Source organism: Typha latifolia, chromosome 12 (genome assembly GCF_019914945.1).
Source record: "Typha latifolia isolate L0001 chromosome 12, TyphaL0001v2, whole genome shotgun sequence".
Lineage (NCBI taxonomy): Eukaryota > Viridiplantae > Streptophyta > Magnoliopsida > Poales > Typhaceae > Typha > Typha latifolia.
In genome coordinates, this window is record NC_133097.1 from 1,932,052 (window position 1) to 1,950,269 (window position 18,218).

An 18,218-nucleotide genomic window follows, 5' to 3' on the forward strand; every position below is an offset into this window, starting at 1 on the left:
CTTTTACACTCTTCGTAGGTGAAGGCACAGATGTCAATTGCATATAATCTGAATCAAATTATGCATGGAAAGTCACTCGTCAAAACATACCAACATGATTTCAAATTTCCAATTTCAAATTGCATACAGATTTCGCATAATCTTTGACATCTCAATTCCCTTTTATATAAAGTAATAGGTAAAAGGATGGATGCAAAATTAAGAACATATGATTCAACCAATCCGAGCTAATCTTACTACATCAGGATAAATGTTTTACATCTGTACATGCTTAACAATGATGGGTCAGAAATAATCAACTCCTACTTTAGACAAACATCCTGTTTGACCTAAGAATGACGAACTCCACAACGATCGCTTCCAAAAAGAACATAGATGGGTCAGGGAGTTGCATCATTGTCATCCCGGACCTTTCAAAGTATACTATCGAATAATTATCACTGAAATATGATGTATTTACCCTGCAATACATCCGCTGTATATCTAACTTGCGACCATGATGACAGATGGTTTGTAGCATCCATGACCTAGAAAGAAATTGAGCCAAAATTGGCTAATTTTATCTTCCGATTCACACCAAAATAAATGTGTGAGATGGTGAATGCTTAAGAGTAGAAAATCTCATCATTGTGATCTGCTTTGATATTCAGGATGCCATGCATGGTCTTCTCGTTTTGAGATGCAGTTCTCATTCTCAGATCTCAGATCTGCAGTGCTTGGTTAACAAACTTAAAGGCTTTCAGATTTCCTTTTCTTGGTTCCACTAACTAGTCTGTTCACATAAGAAATATACGCATCAACGTTGAATTTTCTTTTGCACCCGGCATAGTTCATGTAGCGTATTTTCCCGAAAACTGGCCTCTCTTTCCAGCCCTGTGATTATACGATATGAAAGATAAAGAGCCATCAGTAATAGAAACTGTTGACCATCTCAATTACATGCCTGGAAATTTTATATCATGATCCACTAAAATAGCAGGGAGTAAAACCTTTGGCCCACCAATGCAGAAAACAAACCTGATCGTGGACACCACATATCGACCACATACAACCAACGTAGCCGTTTGGATCTCTACCATCAATCTCATACTACAAGAAGTAGAGTTGTCAGATTATGGCTAAAAAGAGATGTAACAATGGTATGTTCTATCATGAAAGCACAGTTCAAACAAAAAGGTAAGATGTAATAAACAAATGACATCTGTAAAATCTCATTCTCATGTCTCAACTAGCATAATACTGGCGCTAGATATGCTGTAGATCAAGAATTATGTATAAGACACTACTCAAACAGAAGAATAAAAACTGCCGTCCATCTGTAGCTACCTTCCTATCTTCCCCTATACCATAAGACCATAGGTTTTACAAGGCAGATTTTGTACATACATTGCTAGGTACATGTATCATATATGTACTCCAAGAAAGATATGATAAAATACCACTATAAAAAATCAAAAAACTTTATAGCTTGCGATGATATCCAAAGTCACAAAGCAACATGTGTCTCCAATCCAGAGTCTCAATATAATAAAATTGATAATCACATATTCCAATTTAAACTATATTAAAAGTATAATATACATTATTGATCTATTACCTAATAACTTAAACTTTTAGAGTAGCTAATGGGTTAACATAATATGTGAGTTTGATTTTCTAGAGGTCTAAAATTCAAACCTCATTTAGTCCCATTTAATCCTTATATTTTTGTTATTTATTCTTGTGCAATGTGAAGAATATCACACTATTACCTTTCATTCGTTCACATGCGATACTAAGAGCATCAAAGGTATAATATATAATGTGACTCGTTGTCTAACAACTTAATTTAGGACCTAATGGCCTCAAAAGAAATTAACTTTATGTACATTTCTAGCAAAAAGGGAGTGGATGTTAAAATTGATAGAGAAAGACAACTTAAGGCAACCAAAATATATCACTCTAGATTTCAAAATACCACAAACATCTCTCTTTTCACAAAATACCAAGCTTATCCTTTGAAAAATCAGGACTCTATCATGAATAACTATAAAATACTACACAAATATCAAATTTGACTTTACATTCCCCAAAATACATAATTTCCTTAAAAATATCTGACAATCTACCAAAATGGTCACTACAAAAGTACAAGACATCACATTTATGCTTACAAAAGACATTTTAGAGCATATGCATCGAGACTTACATTCTAGTATTATTATGAAAAAATTCCTATTTGCATCAACATTCCTCATGTCAGGTATGTTTGTTCAAAGTTATCTCCTATTAGTTCATTTGAGAGTAGAAACATTCTTATGTATTCTACGACTAAATTGCATCTCTTCCCTCTTCCATTTTCTAGCATGTGCAGAATCCCACCTAAAGGGCAATTTAGTTATAAAAAGAATATTTCTCAACGGTCCTTACAAACATGGTTCCAAATTTTGGTCAAGAAAAAGAAAAAAAACAACAAAACCAAGGTTCGTTGGATCGGCCGGTTTTGATTAAACTAGGCTAGATCTACTATGGATCTAACCCGATCCGACCCGAGGACATCAATTATTGATGTCCCCAAGCCAGAAAACTTCTTTCTCTCTTTACTCTTTTCTCCTCACGCTCTCTCTCTCTCTTTCACTCATTTTTCTTTTTCTTCTCACTCTCACTCTTTCTAACGGAGAGATCTAGCTCTGACGAACTCTGACGACACAAATCTAGCTTTGACGAACTCCGATATCTATTTTTATAATTTTATTTAATTTTTTCTCTCAATTTTTATTTTTTTTTACTCTCTTTCTCTTTCTTCTTCTTTCACTGCACCTTTTTTTTTGTTTTCTTTTTCTCTAATCTCTTAGTTTTTGTGAAAGTCAAAAAGAATTTTTTTTCTTTTGATTTCTTCTCTTTAATCGCTTCTTCTTTTTCTTCTCTCTATTAATTCTTTTTCCACATAATAACTCTCAAAAATCCAAATTGTTCTTTGTTGAATTTACTAAAATTGTAATTAAATATTTACTGAATTATTTAATTTTCTGAAATTGAAATTAAAATTTACTAAATTATTTAATTTGCTGAAATTGTGATTAAATATTTTCTGAGTTATTTAATTTGCAAAAATCGAGATTAAATATTTTCCGAATTATTTAATTTTCTGAAATTGAAATTAAATATATGCTGAAATTGTATTTTAATTTTTTCTGAATTATTTAGTTTGTTGAAATTGTATTTTTTTATTTTCTAAATTATAATTTATATTTTAATTTGTTCTCTGTTTAAGTGTTTATATTAAAATTAAAATGGCTCCAAAAGAAGTCACAAGATACCGATATTGGCTGGTAATATTGCATTGCTTTTAACCAAAATAAAAAGCATATCAAATGCAACTAGTATAGAAAGAAAATAACTGTCAGTGTTAGTAATCTGAAAAAACATTTGGTTGAAAGATAAGAAAATATAGCAGTTTGCACTCAAATTAGTTTGGAAGTCAAAAGAGAAATATTAGCTCATCTAATAAGCAAATAGAAAAATAAAAAAAACTACAAAAAGAAGAAAATTAAAGATTCGTCAAGAATTGATTCATGACCATGAAAATATTAATGATAATAGCAGTGAGCAAAGTGGGGAGGATGACGAGGAGAGCCAGATGAGGAGAGCCAGATGAGGAGGGCATGAAAGAAAGTAAAAATATATAAAGAGATGAGGAGATGAGAAAAAACAGTGGTGGACCTAGTGGTAGCTTTCAAAAATATAGATCAATTCAATTCATATGTAGGGAGAAGAAAATATGGGGGCACTAGTTCTTAGACCCTTGGTGTTACGGATTTTACAGCAGAGTCTAAAATTATTGGATTGATGGATACATATCTTCAAAAAAAAGGGTTGTACACAAACTACTATCAGTACAGCTTTCAAAGGGATTAAAAATGCAAAGAAATATATTGGTAGGGCTATCTCTAAATTTTTCTTCTACAATCATATTCTTTTTAATATAGTTGATAGACATTATTATCTAACAATGGTGGATGCTATACAATCAGTAAAATCTAGTATTCCGCCCTTAATTCAAAGTATATTACTACTAAATATCTTGACTCAGAGGTAGATGAGCTTTATACTTATATTGAGATTTTTAAAAAGTATTGAGATGAATTTGGTTATACATTAATATGTAATAGATAGACTACCATAAAATATAAGAAATACAATTAATTTCCTAATGTGCTCAAGCATGGGAACAATATTTTTAAAATTTATGGATGCTACTACTCATTTTAAAAATACAAATTATATTTTTCAATTAATGGATGAAGTAGTATAAGAAATTGGTAAGTCTAAGTGATTACTGATAATGGGACAAATTATAAGGCTACTAGACAATTACTTATGATAAAAATACAACATTTATATTGGATGTCATATGCTGCATATTCTCTTGATCTCATATTAAAAGATATTGCCAAAGATCCTGAAATTAAGATAGTCATACATGAAGGTCAAAAGCTGACAAACTTCATATATAATCATAGTTGGGTTCTTAATTTGCTTAAATAGATAACTAGTGGTAGAGATATTATCAAACCTAACCTCACCAGATTTATCACTCATTTTCTAACATTAGATAACATAATGTGATATAAAGATAAAATTATATGGGTATTTACATCAGCAGAGTGGTATACAAAAGTTAAAAATATAAAACTTAAAGATCAAAATTTAGGTAAAGCTTTGAAGTAGGAAATACATTTTGGCATAATATTACAATTACCACTGCAATGTTTGAGCCTTTTGTTAAGGTATTATGATTTGTAGACAGTGACAACAAGTCTGAGATGAGTTTTTTATACGAGGCTATGGACTTAACAAAAAAGTCAATAAAAAAAATGTGGGCAAAAATTATAGAAAATGGTGGAAGTTAATTGACTCCAGATGGAACAAAAAAATATATAAAGATATATATGCTGCTAGTAAGCATTAGTTTATTAATTTATTTTTATTTAAAATTTGAATGCCTATAAATTATAAATTATAAATTTCTACATGATATTTTCTAAATATAAGATTTCAATTCTATACAAATGTCAATAATAATATTGAAGTCTTGCAGAGAGTTAGAAAATTAGTCAACAAACTAAAGTCTAATATTCATAAGCAAATCCTTTGCGATAGAGAAATGAGTTATTATTTAATTAAATAATTTTATTATTATTTATTTCAAATTTTAATATATTTAATTTCTTATAAAATGTATTCAATAATAGATTTCAGATCGGGAAATATAGATTGAGAGCTAACCAATTCAGTACTACCAATGTATTGAAAAGCGAAAAAGGCGGTCGCCATGGCGGCCGCCCCGCCACTCCGTCTGGCGCTCATAGAAGGCGGTCTGCCGCATTGGCGTGCCGCCTGAGCGCCAAAAAGCGCTAGCAAGCTGCGCGGCTCGATAAGGCAGGTTGGCGCTTTGGCCCGCCAAACCTGCCTTATCAGGTTTTTCTATAGTGAATCGAATTATCCAATATCCACTGAAAAAACTAACCAATACCATTAACCATTAATATTTCTTCTCTCTCTCGCTGCTCGCTGCGCCCTCTCTCTCTCTCACACAATCTCACTCTCTCTCACTCTCTCCTCTCTCTCTCTCTCACTCCTCTCACTAAATTTTTTTTTAATTTTCAATTCTGTCTAAAGTAGTTAAATCTTAATCTGTTAGTTACTTAGTGATTATCTGATAATAATGATAATATGTTGAATATATTTAGTGATTATCTGTTAATGATGGTTAATTACTTAATTCAGAAATTAATTTAGTAATTATCTGATAATATGTTTTTCAGTTTTTCTCTGTTTCAGTGTTTCTTATTACTTAATTCCTCTAGTTAATTTAGAAATTAATTAAAGTAGTTATCTGCTAATCTGTTGAATACTTGAATGTTAATTAGTAATCTGTTAATGATTGTTAATTACTTAATTCATAAATTAATTTAGTAACTATCTGATAAGTGATAATATGTTTTTCAGTTTTTCTCTATTTCTTATTACTTAGTTCCTCATTTCTTCTATTTTTTCTCTAATTCTGTTAATTAAGATTGTTAATTATTTGATTCAGAAATTAATTCAGTAATTGTCTCATAATATGTTTTTCTCTGTTTCTTATTTCTTAATTCCTCTAACTAATTCAGAAATTAAGATTATAGATTAAGATTTAACACTGAGTTAATTTTTAGTGTTAATCTGTTTCTAACATTTCTCTTGAATTAGTGAATTACTGGATTAAGTTATTAAGTATTAACTAGAGAGTAAATTAGTAATCAATAATTAGTAAATATCTTACTATCTGTTTTACTAGAGGTAAAACAATAATTAATTACTATTTTTAAATCTGAAATGTGAATTATGAATTATCAATCATATTTGTTTTTTGCCCAATTTTATTACGGAATACAGGTAGTAAAATATGATCACTAATTCCTCTCAAACACCGTCTGTGGTTGGGTCAACTTCATCTAAATTTTTTGTGCCTGTTGGCTCCAATGATCCAGGGGGGCAATATAGATACCTGCCAAATAAAATTGATGCCAACACGGTGAAATGTAGATTTTGTGAGAAGGTTACCAAGGGAGGAATTAGTAGATTCAAAAAGCATATCGCTCATGTTAGAGGTGATGTTGCGCCTTGTCCAAAAGCTACAGATGAGGCAAAAAAAGTTATTAAAGAGCATATAGAGGGCAACAAAAGGAGAAAGGAGGATAAATCAAAAGAGGAAGCAGAATTGAAAGCAGAAGTAAATATATTTGGAGAAAATGAAGATCCAAAAATTTTAGAAGTTGGAAGTAAAAGGCCAAGAAGTAGAGATCCTTTAGACAAATATACATCTATTGTCCAGAATTTTCAATTAGAGAGCGGGGGAAGATGGTCCAGACAAGTATAAAAGATACTTTTGCAAAAGAACAAAGAGATAGAGTGCTAATGTACTTAGCTCATTGGGTTTATAAGTGTGGCATTCCCTTTAATGTTGTTCTTGATAAATCATTTCATGTTTTGATGGAAGCAGTTAGTCAGTATGGTCCGAGGTTCAAGCCGGCAACTATGCATGAGTTACGTGAGCCACTTTTAAAGAAGCAAGTGGCTAAAACAAATGATGATTTAGAGAACCATAGAGCTGCATGGAAGAAAAATGGCTGCTCCATTTTAACTGACGCTTGGACAGATCGAAAAGGAAGAAGCATTATGATTTATGTGCTAATTGTGAGATGGGGGTTAGTTTTCTACGTTCAGTTGATTGCTCTAAAGATTCACATACAGGTGAATACATTCACAATATTGTTGTTGAGGGTATCAAGGAAGTGGGAGAGGAAAATGTACTTTAAGTTATGACTGATTATGCTACTACTAACTTAGCAGTTGCATGGTTGCTAAAACAAAATTATCCTCGTATATATTGGACATCTTGTGCGACCCATTGTATAGATTTGATGTTAGAGATGATATCAAAGAAAGGAAGGATTAAGGGTTCAATTGAACGTGGAAGGGAAATCACTGTAATCATTTATGGACATCACAAAACATTGAGTTTGATGCGTCAGCTTACACAAAAAAGGGAGATCGTGAGACCCGGGGTTACAAGATTTGTCACTTCATTTCTCATATTACAGAGATGAATTTTTACTTCCGATGAATTTTTAAGTTGCAAATGGTCAAAAACTGCGAAAGGAAAGAGGGTTTATTCTACTATCCTCAATAATCAATTTTAGAGGCAAGTGTCATTAGCAGTTAAAGTATTCACTCCTTTGGTGAAGTTGCTACGAGTTATTGATGGTGAAAGAAAGCTACCAATGGGATTCATATACGGTGGATTGAAAGATGTCAAAAAAGAAATAAAGAATATTTTCAATAATAATGAGACATCTTCCAAGCCTTTTCTAGATGCAATTGATCACTACACAAATGGAAAGCTTGATACACATCTCCACGCTTAAATCCATACTATTTTTATAAAGATTTGGATGAGATGGAGACTGACTTTAATGTAATGGATGGTGTTCTTAGTTGTATTGAGAACTTTTATCCAGATCAAGTCATTCAAGTTCACATTTCAAATGTGGAGATGAAAGCATATAAGAATGCCACTGGGATATTTGGGAGACCGCTAGCAAGATTAACAAGAGAAGTTAACAATGATGAATTCAACCCAGGTAATAATTATTAATTAGCATATGTTGTAAAAGTGTAAAACATGTCTTTTATAGTTTTATTCTTTGTATGTTACTAAGTTACTTTTTAATTGTTATGGTTATAACTCATTGGTGGAGTGTATATGGAGCCGCTGCCCCCTACTTGAAATGTATGGCGGTTAAGATTCTTCATTTAACATGTAGCTCCTCAGGATGTGAAAGAAATTAGAGCTCCTTTGAATGGGTAATATATCATTAATCATTGTATTGACTAAGCTAAATTGATGAATTTTATTATCAAATTGATTTAGTTTTTGATTTGATGATTTCAGAATCATTCAAAGAAGAGAAATAGATTGGAAGTGAAGAGGCTAAATGATCTTGTTTATGTACAATTTAATGCAAAAATGAAGGATCGAAAGATAGCAAAAGAAAAGGATCCAATCGTTTCAAAAGAAAGAAATAATGCAAGGGAATGGTTGGATAATGATCATGTAGAGCAAGAGGTGTTTTCAGGTGAAGGGTTAACTTGGGAGATGGTGACAGAAGCATCAGGAGCCAAAGAATATTTAAGATCAAGGAGGAGCACTAGATCTACTCAAGCTACTACTAGTACCACTCCTTCCACTTCTCTAGATGAGCAATTAATTGAGTCGGATGAAGAAACAGATGATGAGGATGATGTTGAGCTAGATTTTGATGATGATTCTGATGATAATCTTTTGGTAGATGAAGTTCCTCCCATAGATTGTGAAGAAGATTAGAAGATGGCCTTTATGTTATAATTGTGAACTTGTTATGAACTTGATAATTTTGAATTTTTGATTATATGTTATTTGTTATGGACCTTATGATTTTGATATGTTTTATCATATTATTTGTTATGATTGTGACCTTGTTGCTAGGAACTTATGGTTGTGATAATTTTGAATCTTTGATTATGTATTTATGTTATTATAGTTGTGAATTATGGTTATGTTATTGTAGTTGTGAATTGTGATTATGTTATTATGGTTGTGAATTGTGATTATGTTATTTAGTATTTTATTTTAGAACTTGTTGCTATTTATGTATTTATGCAAGGTTCCAAAAATCGGTATCGGGATCACGATCGGCCGTCTAGAAAAATGATACGTATCGGTCGCGTGTATCGGATCGGGCTATTTTAATTAAATAAAATTCTAAATATTATTAAAAATGTTGAGAAATTTCTAAAAATTTAGAAAAATTATAAGAAAATAAGAAATAATAATCACTCACATATAAAGCCTAAAAAATAAAAATCTTTCTTCCTCCCTCTCTTCTTTCCTATCCCTCTAACTGTTAGTCTGAAATATCTATTCTCTCCCATACTTTTTTTCCTATCTTTCTCTCTCTCTCTTTCTCACCCTCTTTTTTTTTAATCTTTCCCTCTCCCTCACTCTCTCTTCCTCTCTCTCTCTCTCTCTCTCTCTCTCTCTCTCTCTCTCTCTCTCTCTCTCTCAGACAGCCGAGATCAGATTGTCACTGAATAGCTTGTCACAACTGCTATCATAACAGTTGTCTGCTGCTGCTGCAGGGTGTACAGGTCGAAACCAGCCGATCCCGAGCCGTTTCGGCAGATCCCACTCAGGATCGACCGAAACTGGAATCCTTATATTTATGTTATTATGGTTGTGAATTGTGATTATGTATATTATATATGTTTATTTATTTATTTATAATTTTTTTATATTAAAAATGCTAGACCGTCTTGTCACTTGCCTTGTCGCCCGCCTTCTGCCAAGGCGCTAGGCGGTGGGGTGACCGCCCGCCATCCGCGGCCGCATTAACATTGAGTACTACTAAAGTTGCTGCAGCTATATCTCATAACAATCCACCTGAATAGTAGTCCATTTATAAATAAGAAACACTAAATTTGACATCAATAGCAAAGAAAATCTTAAGTCAAACTGTGTCTTATCATAATGTGAAAAAAATTGGACTACCTTTTCCTTAATCCACACCAAAATACGTAATCAATTGACAATAGGGATATTAAAAAAATTAGTATTTTGTCATTATAATATGAGATTGAGGGAGAAAAATTTAAAAAGAAAGACAAAAAATGATCAACTAATTGATTTAAATTATGTTTTTGATGAAAAAGACTCTAACTCCATGGATTGAAGAAGTGAAAGATAAATTATTAGATAATAAAGATAACCCATAGTTAGATAAGACAATGGAGGAGAGACCACGACTAGAACAAAGGCTAGTATAGCTACTAGTGCCAGCGATAATCCTAATGATCCTGATGATACACCTGATGGTGAGATCGTCCATTCCACATTTGCTGAGAGAAGTCAAGAAAGCATAGAAATTGAAGAAAAAGAAACTGAGAATGTATATACATATCAACAACGTTATTATCAGAATGTTCTTTCCTATGACTATAGTTCATCAAGTATTCATTGTTTGGAATCATCACATGATCTATATCTTGGGTTATTATCCTCCTCGTATCTTTAATATCCTCAGACACAAGATTCACATATTGATTATTATCCTCCTCAGAAACAACAAGATCCATTTGATATGAATGATATAATTTTTGAAACACCAAGCCCTAGACATCATTATATACAAACTAATAATGATTATGATGAAGACGACCACAGGGATTCACGAGAGTCAGCTCAGTATTCATCGAAGTTTTGACTTTTGACTAAGTTAGTACTTTTGTTTAATTTTTAGAGCTCATATGTGAATAATTATTATTTTCTTTTTCTTGTCTTATTTTCTAAATTTTTAAAAAATTTCCTACATGTTATACATAATATTTAGAATTTTATGTAATTAAAAAAAAATTGATCCAATCCGATCCGAGCAACCGATACGGCCAATCCGGTCCGAGCAACCGATACGGCCAATCCGACCAATTCGTATCGTTTTTCAAAAGGCTGAACCCGATTTTTCAAACTTGAACAAAACCTATGGAGTTTCGAACAATTTCAGTGTTTTGGATAAGACTTTTGGGTTTCTTTGGGTTGGTCATTTTTCTAAAAATAAAAAATCTAGAAAATTCTAGAAAGAATAGCAAATAAATAGTAAAATAGAATTAGTACTCATAGTATGAGATATGATCACTAATGATGAACGCTAACACAAAACCACGTAGAATTGTATAGTAGATAAAGAAAATTTGGTGGTCATCATCATCATCATCATCATCGTGAAATTGTTGGTGGTCGTCGTCCTTGTCATGAAACTATTGCTAGTCATCATCTCTTCTAATATCTCTGTGAGGCAATCAAACTTGCCCAATAAGTTAACTAATACTTCACGCTATAAAAATTATACCTAAAAATCCCATATAAATAGCAATAGCTATATATAACCATAGATAGTGTGCCAAAAGGAGGTCACTAGGAACTTTAGATTTGAAAATATGCTAAACTATAATGGTATTCTCATGTCAAGGTTCTATCTATAGGAAAAATGTCACCGCAGTACTATTTCTTCCGCCATTTCACTCTTGTTCTTGCCTCTATCCTACTCTCTGATCCCTCGGTGCATTCCAAAACACTCCCTTTGTTATGGCCTGTCCTTCTTCCTCTTCCATGCTTCCCATCTGATTTCCCTCTCTCTCTCCTCTTTCTATATCATTTCAGCATAAAATAGCTTTACCCTTTATTTCTTAGCTGACCACAAATAATTGCCATGCCACTAAAGGCTTTGTTGTTATTGTTTCTCGTTGTTATTGTTTCTCTGACTCTTATATTATTCCAACAACTTCTCTTAGCTCAGGTTGCATTAAGGTGGTTGAACACTGAATATGACATAGTACAATAGACGATCCAGATAGCTGATCAATTCAACTAGGCAAAAGATATACAGAAATACATTTAAGATATTTCTGCATATATGGAGTACTCAGTCTAGCAGATAAGCTACGAGAACTGACAATTGCAGATGAAGTTAATACCTTGTCATTTAAATATATTGCTGTTGAAAGAGCTTCTTCAGGCCCACTTGTCCACTCTAGAATCTTTTTCGCCCAATACATCCTGCTAAGAACTACTATGTTAGCAGAGAACAGGATCTATTCTCACATAACCAACTTGAAAATCCACTTTGATGTCTATCATAATGTCAGTACTCAGTAGAGGCTTCTTAAAACATATCAATCACATAAGAGCTGAGAACATAATGGAGTGTACTATATAGTATGCTCTGAGAGGATCCACTCCGAACAATACTGTGGAAGTATGTTGAATCAACAATAGACAGTAAGAGCCTTTGCAAAATAAATAAATAAAAGTAGGAAAACTGACTATAATGACTTTTTATTACTAAAATTTCTATCTGAAAGCACTCTTTCTATTAACTTAGAGTACAGGTAAAAATGGTCAGTTAGCAATATCTCCTTATGTGTGAAAAACTTCTGCATCATACCAAAATGAAGAAAAACACACAAGGTTGAAAAGAATAAGATAAGACAGGCTCTTTTACCGCATGAATCCATGCATCTTCCCATAATGAACCATCTCCAGTTGTGATGCATTCCAAAGCTGAAACGAGAAAATATTGTTAGGATACACTCAGTAAGAAGCACCCAAACTCACCAACTTCCAAATTTACAATCATGAGAAATGAAAGAGCCTCAGCTGGAAAACCTACAGGATCATGAGTTTTTGCTTTCTCCAGCTGCTCTCTCCTGCAAACCAAAAAATCCAGTTCAACTCAACATGCAAGCAACTGGATTCAATAACTCAAGGAAGAAACAATAAACACCACAAAATGTTCAACACTGTTAGCTGAGGCCAGTCCGATCTCAAAGAGCAGCAAGTCAACTTACTCACGTATAGATATGCTCTCTCTTATCTAAAGCATGCTCCATTAAAGTTTTCCGAGCCCATTCCCACGCACCCTGCAACGAATCATATTGTGGCTGGTAATAGCAGAAGTTGTCTGCCAGCTCCCTCCTAATGATCAACTCCTCCAAGAAAGCATCGACTGACTATGCAAGGTTTTGTCGTTTAACCAAATGATCTAGAGTCAAACTTCTATAAAATAGTTCCTAAGTTCTGAATAATTAAGAAACCAAAATAGCAGCACTAATTGCACACAACTCGAAATTTCAAAATGATAACAGTGTGAACATAATATGCTCACCTGAGGACTAAATTTTCTACGCGCCTTTGCCTCGAGAGCACAGCGCTGTGCCGAGATTTGCCCAAAGTGCAGGTATGGCGACAGCCCCGACAGCCCCTTTGGTTTCACCGGATCATTCCGGTCAGTAACATAGTTCTTTATCCTCTTCGTGAGAAACCCATCCATTCTCCCCATCAGCATCTCCATTGCCGCGTCCTCCCCTGGCTCGCACCACCCAATTTCCCGCACGTCCCCTGCTTCCCTACAACCCCGCACACAAAATTCCACATCAAAATCCAATTTTGACTAATGGGATATTTAACAACACACACGACTATACCTTTTAACCTCGGAGATGAGCTCATCCCAGTTAATCCCAGGAGGCTCCTCGCCAATCCAGGGAGAGGAAAGCCTCGGTAGGTCGGGGAATTCAACAAGGTACTCTGGGAGGAGGCGGTGGATCTTGGGTCGGATGGTCTTCGCGGCGTACTCGAGCCGTTCAGAGGCGGCCCAGACGGGAACGACGTTATGGGCATCGACCTGGTGGACGGTGATTTCATTTCCGACTTCCCGAACGATGGCATCGAGAGAGGAGCGAAAAGGGCGGAGAGGAGAGAAGTCAGCGACGAGAGCGGAAGCATTGAGGCGGCGAAGGAGGGAAGGAAGGGTGAGAACGGGATCGCCGCGGAGGAGGAAGAAGGGGATGTTGAGGGAGGTTAGGTGGAGGGAGAGGAGGCGAAGGGACCGGAGCATGAATGCGAGTTGGCGGGAGCGGGCGGAGAGGAAGAAGGGAGAGGGGAAGAGGGTGAAGGCGACGGCGAGGGGAGAGGAGGAGGAGGAGGAGGAGGCGGCGAGTTGCGCGGCGTGGAGGATGGCCCAGTTGTCGCGGATTCGTTGGTCGCGGAACATCCAGTAGATGACGGGGCCAGAGGTAGAGGTGGAGGTGGGGGAGGGCGCACCGGAGGAGAGGAGGCGGATGCGGCCTGGGTGGACTGGGGTGGGATTTGGGGCAGGCGGAGGAGGCGGGGTTAAGGAAGAAGCCATCGGAGAGAGAGAGAGAGAGAGAGAGAGAGAGAGAGAGAGAGAGAGAGAGAGAGAGAGAGAGAGTTTTAAAAAAGGGAGTGGGAGGAGGGAAGAAGCTTGTGGTAAAGAAATGGACGCGTCCAATGGGAGGGAATACGTGGGCGACGTTATCCCTTGGGGTCCGAGTACCGGGCGTGGCTAACTGAGGGTTTCACGCCCCGCGAACGAGGTCGCTTGAACTCAGTTATGAACTCGGTTACACTGACCCTTGAATAGTACCCAGCCATAATAAAACCGGGCTCGGACTTGGACAAAGATTTGCCCTGTTCATTCCCAACCTAGTACTGAATCGGGTCTGGACTCTGGCCGAGTAACAGGCCGGACTGTTTGTCTTTGTAATAGTAAAATAATTATCTCTGGCAAATTAGAGTATATCTCTGTTTGGCTTCGTTGAATATCTTTGTCTTAGTAATAATAACGTAAATATTTTTGGCAGACTTTTATCTCTCCGAATATAAACCAATCAATCAAAATCAAATTTTTTTAACGTTGCTCCCTAGTCTATAATTAACGCAGTAACAAAACTTTTAAGAAAATGAATGTAAGTAAATTAAGGAATATAGATTTAACAAATATGGTCGGGCAGATTACAACCGAAGGGACTAGGCCTCGATGGACGGATCAGCTCGGGCTGAGCTTGGACAAGGGTTGACCAAAGCCGGTTCAATAGAATTTCGAATCGAGTCACACTGGTCCAAAACAAGCCTAAGTCAAACTTTGGCCCGATTTTATTATGTTGGACATTAATAGGTTTTGGGTAGAGGTGACAATTGGGTTGGGTTAATTAGGTTAGGGTTAAGCCATAATAATGCAAACACGAGTATAACCTATTTATTAAATGAGTTAAAATTTTAAATATGAATACATTCATTTATTCAACAGGTTACACAGGTCATAAACGGGCTATCCGGTGGCACAAATTATTCAAATTTGTATAAGCTATTCGGGTTGTAAACGGGTTTATTCAGATTGTAAACAAATTTTTTTCAGGTTATAAACAAGACACCTTAAGGGCAAGATGAACGGAAGCATGGTGGAATGTTATGAACCGAACTATTTCAATCTGTAACGGTTTTGAACTCGATAAAGCTCGTAACTTTCGAGAGGATATGCGAATAATCTAACTGACGGATCCTCTTGAATTTTTGGATATTGTTGCTCTTGGAGAGAGCTTTCCAATGAATCCAGGATCACAGGATTTAGACGGTTAGATCTCAAGTTATTGACCCAACAGTGGCTGAAGGTCAATTAGATCCTAGCTTAATACCCCTCCAATGGCTAGATGGATGCTAGGTTTACTTCTTAGTATGAAGGGGGAGAAGTTGATATGGGCATTCTTTGTTATTGCTTATGACAAATTTAACTAGATAAATATGCTCATTCTAATGAACCCAATGCCACGTGTGGAACCAATATGGATCGAATCGTATCATGGAGTGATATGACTAGGTCAGATTGGATCTACTCGCGACATTGGGTTCATTGGGGATGAGCCTATTTATCTAGTTTGATTTTGGCTTAAGAAAATAAGACTTTTTGCCGAGGGCGTTCAAACTCCAAGGACTGCATTCGAACGGGCCATGTGAACGCTTGCACGTGTTCACAAAAACAGAGAACGAGATTTGCGTGTTTGAACGGCCATGGGCCCTTTCGAACACAACTGTTTGAACACTTGCATGCATTCACAACGATAAAAAATAGTATTTATGCGTTCAAATGTGGTTGGACGCATTCGAACGCACCGCGGCGAGAACTGATAGTTTATTAGGGTTTTAATTTGGTTGTTTAGGTCAAATGGGTGAGCCTCTATAAATATGTAGAGGAAATCTTAATTAGAGTTTATCTAATAATTGGATCAACATTGTTGCCCGTATCTCTCTCCTTCTTACTCTAGCTATGGGTGCCCTCTCTTACCTCCCTTCTTCCACCACTCAAGTCCTTGGTCGGCCTCTTCCATCTCCCAATCCCCATCTTCTGCAGTTCTTCTCTTTCACTCCAAAAGAATTTTTCTAGCATATATCTAATCATTGAAGGGCTAACAAGCTAGGATTTATCCAACCTTCGATCACTATTTGGCAAATATATTAAGATCTCGCCATCCAAACCTTGCGATCTTCAATTAGTTGAATAGCTCTCTTCAAGAGTGACAACATATCCAAAATTTAGCAATATCCAATGGCTAGATCCTCCGAAATTCCTTTTGAAAATCACGTTCTCAAACCGGTCCAGAATCGTTATAGATTAGATCAAGCTGGTTTGTAATAAAATTTACATCCACAAACTGATCCAAATCGGGTCCAGCCGATTCTTATCAAGATATCTGAAGAAAACACATCAAATCACATAAGATAAGATAGATCAATCAAAATCCAATAGGGGAAATGAAACTTTCCAATGTATTAATGACATGAAATGTTCCAAATTCAATTTTAATTAATCTAATTAAATATATATTAGACTCAGATTAGAGACGTTAAAATCGATTGAAATATGCAAAAATTAGGCACTTTCCTATAATGCATAAGTTTAAATTTTAAATTCAACTAAAATACATTAAAATACATTATGCATCACCAAGTACACATAGGTCCATGAAAAATCATCTTATAAGTCAAACAGACCTATGACAAAATGCATGAAAAAACATCTAAGATTTATAATGATAGTCTCATACTTAAAGTCAGGTAGCCTTTTCCTTAAAAAATTTCAAAGTATTTTCGAATTACATTTCAATTTCAGCTTGAAGAAATTTTTCAGTAATTATATATATACATACATATTATATGGAAAGTAGATTAGAGATTCATGTAGAATTATAAAATAAAAAACCTTTTATATTACTATTTTTAGAATATTTCAAACATATAAACATGCAGATATTAATTTTGATATTATTCTTCAATAACTAGGAGTAGCAATCATATCAAATTGACTTCATAGATATTATATTTGACGTCTTAACTAAAACATAACCTGTTTATTAATAGCTCTTTGGTTCTAAAACATGAAAATGACTAGTTCGCTTAACCACCATGACTCATTTATTATTGTCAGGTGCTCAGGCCAATTAATTGCATTTAAATATATCCTACATACCAAACACGGCACTATAACATCACAAACATAACCTGAACATTGACCAATTTGGCTTATATGAATTGAATCCTCTTTATATTTGTTTTACAAGTCAACCCATCTACAAGAAAGCCGACTTTGTATCAAGTTTGTAGCTAACCCTCATAAATATTTATTTTGCGCTCTATTTCAAAATTCAAAGACAAAATTAAAGATATTTGAAACCCACTAACTCAATTAGTAACTTTTAAATATAAGACGCCGATTATCTTAGTAACTTATATAGAAATTTTAAATACTCTAAAAAATTTGTTATATATTTATGAAAATTATAAATATATTTTATTTTTCTTATTTTTCTTCTATCTCTTAATTATTATTTTTTCTATACAAGTTTATCTTATCGCTATTTAATTAATAAAGTAAGAGATCAAATAGAGATAGTGCTCAGATAATTAGAATTAGTTAAATAACGAAAAGTACGACTCTGTGTGATTATTACTTGTTTTCTATGTAAATTATAATAATGAAGTATATATATTGTGCAGTGTATTAAAAAATAACAAAAGTTTTTAAAAAATAACAAAATTTGATATATATTTGTAAAAATTGTTAATATATTTTCTTATTTTTCTTGTTTCTATTATTGCTTCTTTTTCTTTTTTTCTTCTTCTTCTTTTATCTTTCAATCCTTCTCTCTTTTTTTATATAAGGTTTTCTAATTATTTTTTAATTAATAAAGTAAGATTCTAATCAAAGATGGTGGGAAAATAATTATGATCAGTTAAAAAAAAATAAGAC

At 34.4% G+C, this 18,218-nt stretch overlaps 1 protein-coding gene across 1 annotated transcript; it reads right to left on the reverse strand.

The window, feature by feature from the left end:
* Nucleotides 1-212: 212 nt before the first annotated feature.
* Nucleotides 213-14,391, reverse strand: LOC140799404 (deoxyribodipyrimidine photo-lyase). Its single transcript, XM_073153735.1, has 8 exons — nucleotides 13,600-14,391; nucleotides 13,281-13,521; nucleotides 12,968-13,125; nucleotides 12,786-12,822; nucleotides 12,618-12,676; nucleotides 12,091-12,172; nucleotides 1,018-1,089; nucleotides 213-873 (listed from the first exon to the last, which is right to left on the reverse strand). Exons 1-8 carry the CDS (start codon nucleotides 14,301-14,303, stop codon nucleotides 730-732), a joined length of 1,497 nt encoding a protein of 498 aa, XP_073009836.1. The 5' UTR covers nucleotides 14,304-14,391; the 3' UTR covers nucleotides 213-729.
* Between the last annotated feature and the right edge of the window lie 3,827 nt (nucleotides 14,392-18,218).